The sequence below is a fragment of the Macrobrachium nipponense genome, chromosome 30 (assembly GCF_015104395.2).
Source record: "Macrobrachium nipponense isolate FS-2020 chromosome 30, ASM1510439v2, whole genome shotgun sequence".
NCBI classification, from domain to species: domain Eukaryota; kingdom Metazoa; phylum Arthropoda; class Malacostraca; order Decapoda; family Palaemonidae; genus Macrobrachium; species Macrobrachium nipponense.
Window position 1 is genome coordinate 13,143,593 of NC_087218.1, and position 12,010 is coordinate 13,155,602.

General features: G+C 39.1%; 1 protein-coding gene across 1 annotated transcript; it reads right to left on the reverse strand.

The window, feature by feature from the left end:
- Positions 1-818: 818 nt before the first annotated feature.
- Positions 819-11,014, reverse strand: LOC135202014 (putative inorganic phosphate cotransporter). Its single transcript, XM_064231289.1, has 11 exons — positions 10,963-11,014; positions 9,152-9,328; positions 7,887-8,101; positions 7,505-7,738; positions 6,516-6,603; positions 6,024-6,250; positions 4,029-4,178; positions 2,444-2,576; positions 1,745-1,986; positions 1,189-1,314; positions 819-1,002 (listed from the first exon to the last, which is right to left on the reverse strand). Exons 2-11 carry the CDS (start codon positions 9,273-9,275, stop codon positions 916-918), a joined length of 1,626 nt encoding a protein of 541 aa, XP_064087359.1. The 5' UTR covers positions 9,276-9,328; positions 10,963-11,014; the 3' UTR covers positions 819-915.
- Positions 11,015-12,010: the final 996 nt, after the last annotated feature.

Genomic DNA, 12,010 nt, shown 5'->3' on the forward strand with positions numbered 1-12,010 from the left:
TAAATGAGTATCAGTGTCTGCTGAGGTCAAGAAAGAGTGGATGTATAGGTCTAACAACCTAAAAACCAACACCCCTCCTACCGCCCCAAGGACTTGCTGAACAATTGGAGGGCTAGACGGCACCAGTCGCTCTAATTGGAAAATGGAACGTGCTGATATACACACACACACACACACACACACACACACACACACATATATATATATTATATATATATATATATATATATATATAATATATAAAACTAAACAACTGCTATACATGCACAAAATTACACAGATAATCTAACGGGACTTGAAAGTAAAACATGGAGGAGACAAGAGGAGGAAATTATGTAGCTTTCTGCATAAACAAAACTCATTCAAATGCTCAAAAGATGAATAATCGAAACCTTAGACACGACAATTAACAGCAATAGAAAATTACCTGATCTTTAATAAAAAAAAAAAATCTCAGTTGTTATTTCGCCTCATAGTTCCAACCTCTTTCAAACTAAAGCCCATTTATTGATAGAGTACGCAGGCGCACAGCTTATTTATCAATCCACCCATTTACATACACTAAGGAAGTCTTCATAACACACATTTTACCCTTTTCAATGGGATTGCTCCAAACGTCTTTATAGGGTTAATGCTGCAGGCGGTAGTCCTGCGGTACCACACAAAGGTTGCTGGTCCCGCGGTAGTACACCACACACACACACACACACACACACACACACACACACACACACATATATATATATATATATATTATATATATATATATATATATATATATATAAATTAAAATATCTTTCATCAAAATTACTGTTTATTTCGTTTCTGTTATTTTAGAGCTGCATTACTTCACAAACTGAGGACAACTCCAATCTCATAGCAATGGAGCGGTAGAGATTCCTGCTTCTCCTTAGGCTAAACAATGTTCGAACGGCTCTTTGCTTCGTTCATTAGTTTGTCTGTCGTATTATCTTGGTCTGGGCCATTTTCCTCCTTCACTTTCTGGGGGAAGAAACGATGAAAGATAGGGTTTAACTGACAAGAAAATATACATACCTACGAAGTTTATACAGAGCGCAAAGCAACTTGGAACCAGCCAGTGTTTGGATCAAATGACAATGTGTTCTACCGAGTCCTGAAAGCGGACAGGCTAAGAATATTGCACAGTACTACAGGCGTATCACAAACCTTTTTCGTCGTCGGTTCATTCCAAGACTGGACTTCGGCAGTAATGAAGATGAAGTAGAAGGTGCTGGCCGCTACCCAGAGGCAGATCGGAATTATGAAGACTATTCGCCACGCTCCAACCGTTTGCTGTAAAACCATATGGGATCATGTCTAGACTAATATATATATACATATATATATATATCATATATATATATATATATATATATAATAATAAATATATATATGTGTGTGTGTGTGTGTGTGTGTGTGTGTGTATATATATGTATATATATATATATATATATATATATATATATATATATATATAAATAGAGAGAGAGATGGGGTGGGGCACGGTGGGTAAAATACATTTGGATATTCCCCGTTAAGTTATTTTCTCAAGAGTGGTGGCCTCTAAGTTAAAAGACAATAGTCTCTAACACATTCGTACTTAAACTTTTGATTATAAACGTGATTATATCCGAAGTGCGATTTCATAAAGCTTATAAAAAATTCTGAATGCAGACACACTTTCTTAAAGAAAAGATAAAATCCGATAGCGTCAAATACTCACGTTAGTATTCGTGATCGCTCCCATTATCATGGGTGCGACTGAACCCGACAGACCGCCAAGGGTGTTGCCTAGACCTAGGAGAGTGCCGGCTAAATTAGGCGCGATGTCCTGGGTCGACGAGCAGTAGCCGGCGTAGCAAGTGCCATTCAGACCGACTGCCAAGCAAATGATCACCATGGCTACGGTGGAATTGCACCCGACGAAGCACATAGCCACCAAGCACAGGGCGGGACCATAAGAACCTGTTCAATGGAAGCGGGTTAGCTGAAACTGGCAACATCCTGTTTGAATTTCTTTAAAGATTATTATGAAACACTGGTGTATGCATACTGACATTAACATTAAACGTGTGATTACTTCGAGTAATTTAAGTGGAGAAACAGAAGTTAAATACATGCTGGTAAAATTTGCTCTTATAGAACAGAACGAATGGTCCGAAGTTCGAATCCCGGCTCGGCCAATGCGGAACCAGAGGAATTTATTCCTGGTGATAGAAACTCATTTCTCGATATAGTGTGGTTCGGATCCCACAATAAGCTGTAGGTCCCGTTGGTAGGTGACCAATTGGTTCCTAGCTACGTAAAAATATCTAATCCTTCGGGCCAGCCCTAGGAGAGCTGTTAATCAACTCAGTGGTCTGGTAAAACTAAGATATACTTAAGAACAGAACGCAAGCCTAAGATTAGGCACCAAACTTACCCACGGTGTTAGAGAGAACTCTCACTTGTGTGATGGAAATTTTGTCATTCACCGTCAGCCAGTTCATCACTTGAGCCCAAAACTCACTGACAGCCCACATGGCAAGGTAGGGGATGGCTGATGTCCAACCGCTCTGGGAGAGTAAAGGTAATAAAGCACATTAGAAGCGTCCACATGTATCAAAATTGTCGTCGAATGTATCATAGATTATTTCAGTTAACCAGGAGCTGGAAGATTACTGTGAGGCAATGCATTTTCTTTTTCTTTAAAGCAGTGGTTCCCAAACAATTTCTTTTCGTTACCACCCACCGTACTGAACCTGTAAGTTGCCTCCGCTGGCTGCCTACCAACTAAACTCTTTTGGTTTTATACATACGTATCCTCAGATTATGATCCCTTGCATTCTGCTACATGGGACCCCAGTTTGGAAACCACTACCTTAGAGTATCTGCGCAACTTATAGGACTAGTATCATAACAAGCTTCACATTTCCAGTTTTCTACAGGAAGCGACTGTGAAGCCTCTGAACTTGCAACAACATGGCCAGCTTCACATTTCCAGTTTTCTACAGGAAGCGACTATGAAGCCTCTGAACCTGTAACAACATGGCCAGCTCCACATTTCAAGTTTTTTACAGGAAGCGACTATATAGCCTCTGAACCTGTAACAACATGGCCAGCTTCACATTTCAAGTTTTTTTACAGGAAGTGACTATGAAGCCTCTGAACCTGTAACAACATGGCCAACTTCACATTTCAAGTTTTTTTACATGAAGTGACTATGAAGCCTCTGAACCTGTAACAACATGGCCAGCTTCACATTTCCCGTTTTCTACAGGAAGCGGCTGTCACTAGAGAAACTTCGCGGCATATTCACCATCAAACTGCACTGACGTTCATGCTGGGGATTGTAGATTAGCAAAGGAAACTTAGACAGATCATCGGAACTTAACTGAAATGCCCAGAATATATCCTGGATAAATAGATTTGTATCTCTATCAAAATTCAAGGGATGGCTCGTAACCCAAAATCAGTTGTACATAAAGACTTTTTAAAGTCGTGTTCATAAGAATCTTAATTATAATCGTTTCTCGTTAGCAGCCTGGCCTAAGTCTAGTAAATGAGCCCTCAGTGGAAAGCTGATGACAATGTAGTAGTAATGTTTGAATAATATTACTCTGTCATTTAGAGTGATAAAATCTTCATCTGTTCATACATAGAAATAGATCAGTGGTACAAACCATTTCACGTTCCATACACTTCAAAAACATATACAAAAAAAATCCATACATTCATTTGCTGAACATATCATATACACAGAGTACATATGCCATATGATCCACGTTGTCGTTCGAGCAGAAAGAAAAAAAAAGGGAAAGCAATCACCTTTGAACTCAAAATGGGAGCCTAATTCAATCATCATTAGGATTGACAGTTTAATCACTTTACAGTTAAGTGATGATTGTTAAAGGAACAAAGTAAAGTTAAGGTTTTTCCATTGTGGAAACAGAAGTAACTTCGAATCATTAAATGCGTTCATGGGTAATATATAACAACTTTTCCTTCTACTTCTTCTTTTATCTTACTTGATTCAAATCGAAGTGCTGGATATCGCTGAAGTACGTAGGGAGCCCTGTCAGGAGTGTATAGAATCCGTAACCGTTGCTGAAGTACATCAGTACAATGGCCAAAAATGCTTTTGACTTCATTAAAGCTTTCCATGGTATGGCGACAACCTATCAATGAAATAACAGAGTAAAACATAACACTTCAGATAAGGAAATAGGACGATGAGATATAAGACACACACTTGCATTAATCACAAGATATGTACAGGGTGTAACAAGAGTTTATGCAAAGCTTTTGGGGAATGAAAGAAAAAGTAATTTCGGGCAGAAATTGTTCTATAAACATGCATTTGAAGGCTTCGTTTGTCGGTGAGGGGGAATTTTAAAATAACGTTTAGCATTAGCGCTGTTATCACACAATGGAGGTTAGTAGCGAGCGGTTGCAGTAGCCTGTAATGTGAGGGGGGGGGGGGGGGAGGTGGAGCGGTGGGCAGCAGGGGTGGTTGCAGTATAGAAGGAGGATGGAGCGATAGGCCGATGTGAAACAAGTACCTCCCAATCAAATGTAATATTTAGATTTTGAAGAATAAAATCCATGCATCATTGAATCCTTTTCCCTCCCCTATCAGTAGTATTCACTGAACACCGATTAAAAAAAATAAAAAAGGTAGGCCTACCTGAGTCTTCCCTCCATCAAAGGTAGGCCTATCTGAGTCTTCCCTCCATCAAAGGTAGACTTGCTTATTCATTGCACCTATCAAAGATTTCAAATGTATCCTTAAAATATCTCTATCTCTCCATCTAAAGTATTCATCAGAACCAGTCATAGACGTAGACCTAGTCAAGATTCCTGGTTCAACAATTCGGTGACGAGGCGGCTGGATTAGGACGCGCAAGGTTTCAACATTCCCAAATAAATGGTTCTCAGTAACATTTACACTCCTTACTTGATATGTAAAGCTATATATTACCGTTGTTAGTTAATTGTTTAGATCAGATTACTTGCAAGAGAAAGAATCATAAATTAAAGACTAATCATTAAGATTACATTACTGGCAAGGAAAAGAATCATTATTAAAAGACTAATCATTCAGATTAGATTACTTGCAAGCAAAAGAATCATAATTAAAAGACTATCATTCCACTTGCCTCATTCATTTCACCCCCTGTCCCCAACATCCAAGGCTATTCCGGCCTTCCGTTATCAACTCCCATTGCCTGAAAGCAGTGATAATAATAAAGGCTATTTTAAAATTCCCTCTCACCAACTAATAAAGCCTTAAAATGCATACATTTATAGAACATTTTCTGCTCAAATTACTTTTTCTTTCATTTCCCAAAATATTTGCATAAACTCGTGTTACACCCTGTATATTGTCCAGGGATGTTGCAAACCCACAAATAGTTGTCTGGTCACAATGATTTTGAGAAGCAAGTTTGAGGGGAAAAATTGTTCAAGTACTTACCTTGGTATTTAAACGTTAGTATTTGCATTTTGTATTTTGAACTAGTTCCCTATTTCATGCTTTCTTGCCATAAAAAAAATTGTGCAAATCGTTTACCAACAGATTTCAAAGTATTTATATTTTCATAATAAGAGTCTGAGAGAGAGAGAGAGAGAGAGAGAGAGAGAGAGAGAGAGAGAGAGAGAGAGAGAGAGAGAGAACTTTGGCCCAAAAGGATGTCTGTTTGTGCTATTTGGAGAAAGAGAACAAAAAGCTATTCCAAGATTTAAAGGTGTCATGTTAGTAGCTGCAACAGAGGAGAGTGTAATGTGGACAAGCTGAAAAGGAGCTTTCTGAAAGATGGCAGACCGATATTTCCTCTGAATGCAGAAGGCCAATCCAATCAATGTAGGAACCGAAGAAACCAATGAGATGAAACTGATTGGAGCTTAATAGACGCGGAAGAAAGCAAAATACATTGTAAAATAAAAGGTTTTGCTTCCATTATGGCCTGTTCAGGTCCCATACCACAATGTCTAGAGAGTCTCTAGCCCTTGCTATACCATACCTCTGCGCTCTTGACAGACGCCTTGCACTGCTGCAGGTGCCGAAGTTCTTCTGGAGAGATTCTTGGATGAGTCTCAGGTCTATCGTGAATCAGGAGGAACCACGCAATGCCCCACAATATCCCGGTTCCTCCAAAAAAGTAAAAGACCAAAGACCAGCCGCCGTAGGATTTCAAGTTGCACAGCCAGCCGCCAAGGGACATTCCAGTTATAGTACCTGCCTGGATACCTGTGAAAAAAAAAATGAATGGCTTTCTTGGCATTAAGGTTAAATACAAGTAATATTCGAAGAACTAAAACTTCTGCTAACTTCATATATCATGAGAAAAGTGCAGGCTAGTCAAAATAAAGATAACCCTTAAATGTTACTGGGTTAAAAACATCAAAAGTAAGCCGCCCGACTAGAACTTTGTTTTACGGATGATTATTTCATGTGAAAGTTGGGAAATCGCGTACTCATTCAAGAAAGCAGAATTCTGCCTTGTGATTCTTACCAATATAGATGTGTGTAACTGTTTTACTTCTTTCCTTTGGTGTGGTCCAAGTTGCCATGAGCGTATTGATGGCAGGAAAAATGACGCCCTGCAATCAACAGAGCGCGCACTTGTAAGTTTACAAATGAATTAATTTAGAATAATTAGTGAGAGGAATGCACTCTAGGGGAAACAAGATTTATACGTGAATCCTGCTAAGCAGTCGGTTACTTCTTGAAGAAGCAATCCTTTAATTACACCTTTCGTTAGACAGATATTGAAAGACTGGAAAATTTCTTCCCCACAACGAGTCTATGTGAAACTCTGAAGACATATAGTTCTGAAATTCCACCCTTTGCCTCTTAAACCTTGAAAAACTTTCACCTGAGGCCTGAAGGACTGGTCTCTCGTGCCCACCACTCAGTGTAACCCCAAAGAATTTGTCTCCTATAAAACATCCCTTGTCAGCTGAACCTCATGGGCCTTTTCTTCTATAAAACACCCCTTGTCAGTTGAATCTCATAGACTATGTCTTCCATAAAACAACCCTTTCAGCTGAACATCATAGACCCAGTCTTCCATAAAACAACCCTTGTCAGTTGAACCCCAAGGGCCTTGTCTCCAATAAAACACAACTTGTCAGTTGAACCCCAAAGAACTTGTCTCCTACAATCAACCCTTGTCAGCTTAACCTTGAACATCCTTAATCAGCTGAATCCCAAAGAACTTGTCTTCCATAAACACCCAATTGTTAGCTGAACTCCAAAGGACTCCGTAAACATCTAGTGTAAGTTGAGTTCCAAAAGCCATGTCTCCCATTAACACCGATTGTCAGTTGAACACCAAAAGAACTAGGCTCCCATAAACATCCATTGTCAGTTGAACCCCGATAAGTAAGTTTCAGGTCCTCACCGTCTGTCTCTAGAAATGAATTCACGCACCTGTAAAAATGAGTGAAGTAATGGTGCAATGCACTACCTAGTTATATTTCTCTCCAACTCTGTACCTACCTGAGACATTCCTTGCAAAATCCGGTTTGCTATTAGAGCCTCCTTTGAAATGTACGCGCACAGAGGAGACGCAATTGCAAGGACCGATGTCAAAACAATTCCGAGGCCGAAGATAATTCGTCCTCCATACAGCTCGGCTGCTCGTCCGCCCAAGAGACTCGTAGAGAGGTACCCATAGAAAAATGAAGCCAGTATCATCCCTTGGGTGCTCTTGTCCCAGTCGAAGTCACCCATCTGTCAGGGTTGGAGAATGACCCATTGCTAAGTGCTTTAAGTTTAAATGTTGAGAAATACTCAATAAATAGACAATTATGGAGACACTTGGTGGAAAATTGATGATAAAATTATTAAAAAGCAAAGTGAACATTACAAGTTAACTTACCTCGCTTTCTGGGACGCCCCACTTGTCAGGTGGTAAAGGACACACGTCATTCGTTTGATTCACTGATGAGTGCAAGTTGGTGGTGTTTCTTCCAACCATCGCAACAATGGCTATTGATAGACCAACCCTCACTAGGTATCCTACAGTTATACCGAAGAATCCAAGAAGTGCCACCGTGGACTGGCATTTCCATCCCTTGATCTTATTGTCTTCTTCTGTTATTTAAAAAGAAAAAAAAAAAGTTTTGCTACAAGTTCGTTCGCATGGTTAGTTTTATCGATATGGCCGTCCTGGGTATATGATACGTTTATGCTCAGAATGTCAAATCATCTGCATTTTATCATTCAGAGACCCTTACGTCGCGGATTTGTCATTGTTAAGTGCTCATAGTCTGGATAGTCGCTGATAAGATTCGTTACTTTACGTCTGATTAATTTCTCGAGTACTTTTTAAAACAGCAAGAAGAATCAAGTACTCTGTGAAAATAAAGAAAGAGTGAAGTTTATTCACCAGTTAACTAGTGCTTCATTATCAGTGAACACTTAAAAGACGCATATAAACAGACATCTTTACTAAATTTCTCAATAAAATTCCCCCATGGTTACCAATAATCAAAAGACTGGCTGGGATTCATCAAGAAACAAAAGGCATTCGATAAAGTATAAATGTTCAACGGCAAAATGGTATTTGTAACGCCAGTAGTACTAGTAGGCGTGTGACCACTAGTACTATATAAAAAAAAGAAGGGTAATAAGAAAAGTGATAGTACACTTACTTCTGGCAGCACTTGCTTTTTTGTTGTTGCCATCATAACTCTTAATCTGATCAGTTACATCAGCGACTACCGTTATTTCACCGTACTTTAAAAGATTAGAAATGCCCTAATCTCCAAATAGTTATCTTCATATTTCTAAAAATCTTACAGAGTGAGCAAGTTAACAATGCATTCGTAATCACAGTTTAAAAAAAACTGTCCTGTTTAATAGGATGACGTGTATATACTAACATTACTGGGGTATGAGAATCTTACCGATGTTTTCAGGAAATATAAAAATAGTCTTCAATAAGTAACATTCTTGGCCTCTTCAAGAAGATTATGATAATTTCAATGTCTACAAAACGATCTAAGTAGTTTTGAATCCTACCGACAACATAAAAAAGAGGACAAACTATCAAGCAGCTTACTTAAACTTGTAAAACTATAGTTTTCGTTTTCTCTGGTTCTATTTCCTGAACATCTGGGTAGAAAAACAAATGAAGCTTACTCCGTTCGCTCTCTTCATCCGGTACTCCTTGCAGAGCAGCAGTGTTGCCAAAATCCAACAGACTGCTGATGATGCCTGAGACTTGACTGACGTCATCTCCTCCGACTGAATATTTCCTGACCATCGCTGATCCACAGAAGGTGACAGTTGGCAACGGAAATTCTTGGCGATATCAATCTATCAAAGAGAAGACCAGTACAAATATGGTAATTTATGGCAACTTATCGCTTGTGGATCAAGAAGAGGCTGAAAACAACGACCGTTAAAGGAAAGCGAATCTTTGGTCGGTGCTGGATAATCGTAGTACGATGCACTGGATAGAATTACCAATAAGTCGTTAACTTGTAATCAAGCTGTTTGTGATGTCTGTACGATAAGGTGGCGACTTCAACAGTTACTGATGTCATGTTTTTACTGAAGTTTGGATAACACACCCGTCAAGCAACCTTTCCACATAACTGCACAGTGGAAATTCGTAACTTTCGGATTGCACGATTCAAGAGTTTTATCTTTTCACCATTGTGGAGTTCTCTTTCCGTTGACGTTTTCCATGGCGGTTTTTCATGTTCATCCAATGATCACATATCTCTGTTAGTGTTAAATATGAATTAAACATGTGTTTATTCACTTTCCCAGTTGCTGTAACGCTAGTTTACGTAAATCCATCAATCAACTTATCAGTTCTCCTTAACTGTTCTTTTGCCGCATTTAGATAAAAATATCTGACACGCGTTATGACTATTAACGAGATAACAATTATGTAACAATGCCGAACGAGAAACCTATTCACCTCTGTGATGCGGAGCGGATGATCGTACTAATGGCTTTTCATCTTCATGAGCAGAATCATTGCATTTCCCTATTCACACGTCCATGAATTTGCTATATATTTTTTTAATTTATTCAGGCCCGTACCCAGAGATTTTTTTTTTGGGGGGGGGTCGTTTTACCCAAAACTGGACCTTTTCTTTAATTCCATTGCATATATAGATAATATATACAAGTTGAAATACTTGAAAATGTTATTTTAGTTATATTATGAAGTAAAATTGGGTACCTATGCGGTCTATGCCCTTCTTAACCCGATTAGATGTTATGCAAAGTACTGGCTTTGGTTGACAGGATTTGACTCATAATGTTGAAAGTTTGCACTGAAATTCAAGATCATTTCTTCCGCTTTCTTGATTGATTCATTTATTATGTTAACAATAACATGCATATTACTTTATTTGTTGTTGTTATATACTTTGACTTAACAAAAAACAATAATTATTAATAACTTTGTAAGTACAGTTCAATGGAAAGGATAGTCAGGAAAATTGACTTCCAAAAATTTTTTTTGGGGGGTCATTCCCCAACACCACACCCTGTTATTGCTATAATTAGACGAACAGTAAGCTTGAACGCATTCAGAATCGTCTGCAAGCGCCTCAGTGGTGTGGTCGGTATGGTGTTGGCGTACCACCCTGTGCTGTCGCGAGTTCGATTCTCGGGCATTCAATTGCGATGTGAGCTATGTGTATTTCTGGTGATACAAGTTCACTCTCGACTTGTTTCGGAAGTCACGTTAAGCCACTGGTCCCGTTGCTGAATAACCACTGGTTCCATGCAACGTAAAAACACCATACAAACAAACAAACAGAACCGTATGCGAAGATGAAAATGTTGATATGAAAATGTTGCATTAAAGAATCACTCGGTTGAAGCGGTTCCAGTCATTCCACTTAGTCTGATAAGCTATGATTTCCTTGAAGCGGTCGACTGAAAGAAAATAAGAAAATGAAGAAGAAAAAAGGTGGGGGGCAACTCACAGTGGCAATTTTCGAAGCTCTCACACCATCACAGCAATCTTAACCAGCTACCAAGTAAATACTGATCTCTTCAAGGGTTTAACTTTCAAAACGGGGCCACGTTATCACACGGAGTTCGCCACAATTATCTGCCCGCGTTACGTGTCCATCTGCACCAAAGAGCGCACATGAACGTGCTGTGCATGCAAGACGGCGAACTTGCACATGCGACCATACAACAGATTCACGTACACAGTAGTGGGTCTAAACCGGGACGTCTACCGGAAAAGGGGATTGGGGTGTAGGAAGTGTTCTTCACACAGGCTTCATATTTATTTTCATTAAGCATTGCTAATATTTTATCACTTTATCATTCACTGTTGCATTGTAGACTGCAGTAATGCTTTAGTTATACTCATACTTCTTGTGTTCGTAAGTTATAAACTTGTTACAGCCTGTGTGGCTTAGCGTTACATAATCTATGCCCCAGGTCCCTATGATCTTACTGTGGAATCGCCTGTATGCTAAGTAGATTAGTCCGTAGAGGGCTGTCGGTACACATCCAGTGTTGCACTGTAGGCATTACAGCGTCCCTTCGGCCACTAGCTACAGCCTCTTTCATTCCTTTTATTGTGTCTCCGTTCAAATTGTCTTTCTTCCATCTTATCTTCCAACCTCTCCTAACAATTTTCTCATAGCACAACTGCGAAGTTTTTATTGTGCGTCTGTCGAAATCAGTAAAACAAAGTAGTAGCTCCAATATATATTGTGCGCAATGTCTACGATCAATCATTTTCACCCCTTATTTTATTATATTCTCTCCTGTCGATGATAGATTGAAAATTCATTCACTAAACCACTGTAGAAGTAGAATAATGTACGAAAAAAAAATTTGTTTGTAACATTTTCTCAGTCTTGTGTGCTGGTATTCGAATGGGGTAATTTTCACTGTGGTGTGTTCTATTTTCGCATGACTGTATTTAGTTAAAATATCTTTACAGGTTATTCGCTCCGTCATTTTTAGTTAATTTGCAGAATGCCTAAGGAATAAAGCAACCAATGATTCTTG

Bases quoted from the DNA above. Each gene is read 5' to 3' on its own strand.
- LOC135202014 (XM_064231289.1), bottom strand. From the start codon at position 9,275: ATGGTCAGGAAATATTCAGTCGGAGGAGATGACGTCAGTCAAGTCTCA. The intron at 6,251-6,515 runs GTAAGAATCACA...TTTTTTTCACAG, and splicing joins AGTTACACACATCTATATTG to GTATCCAGGCAGGTACTATA. The intron at 1,987-2,443 runs GTAAGTTTGGTG...TCCATTGAACAG, and splicing joins AGTTCTCTCTAACACCGTGG to GTTCTTATGGTCCCGCCCTG.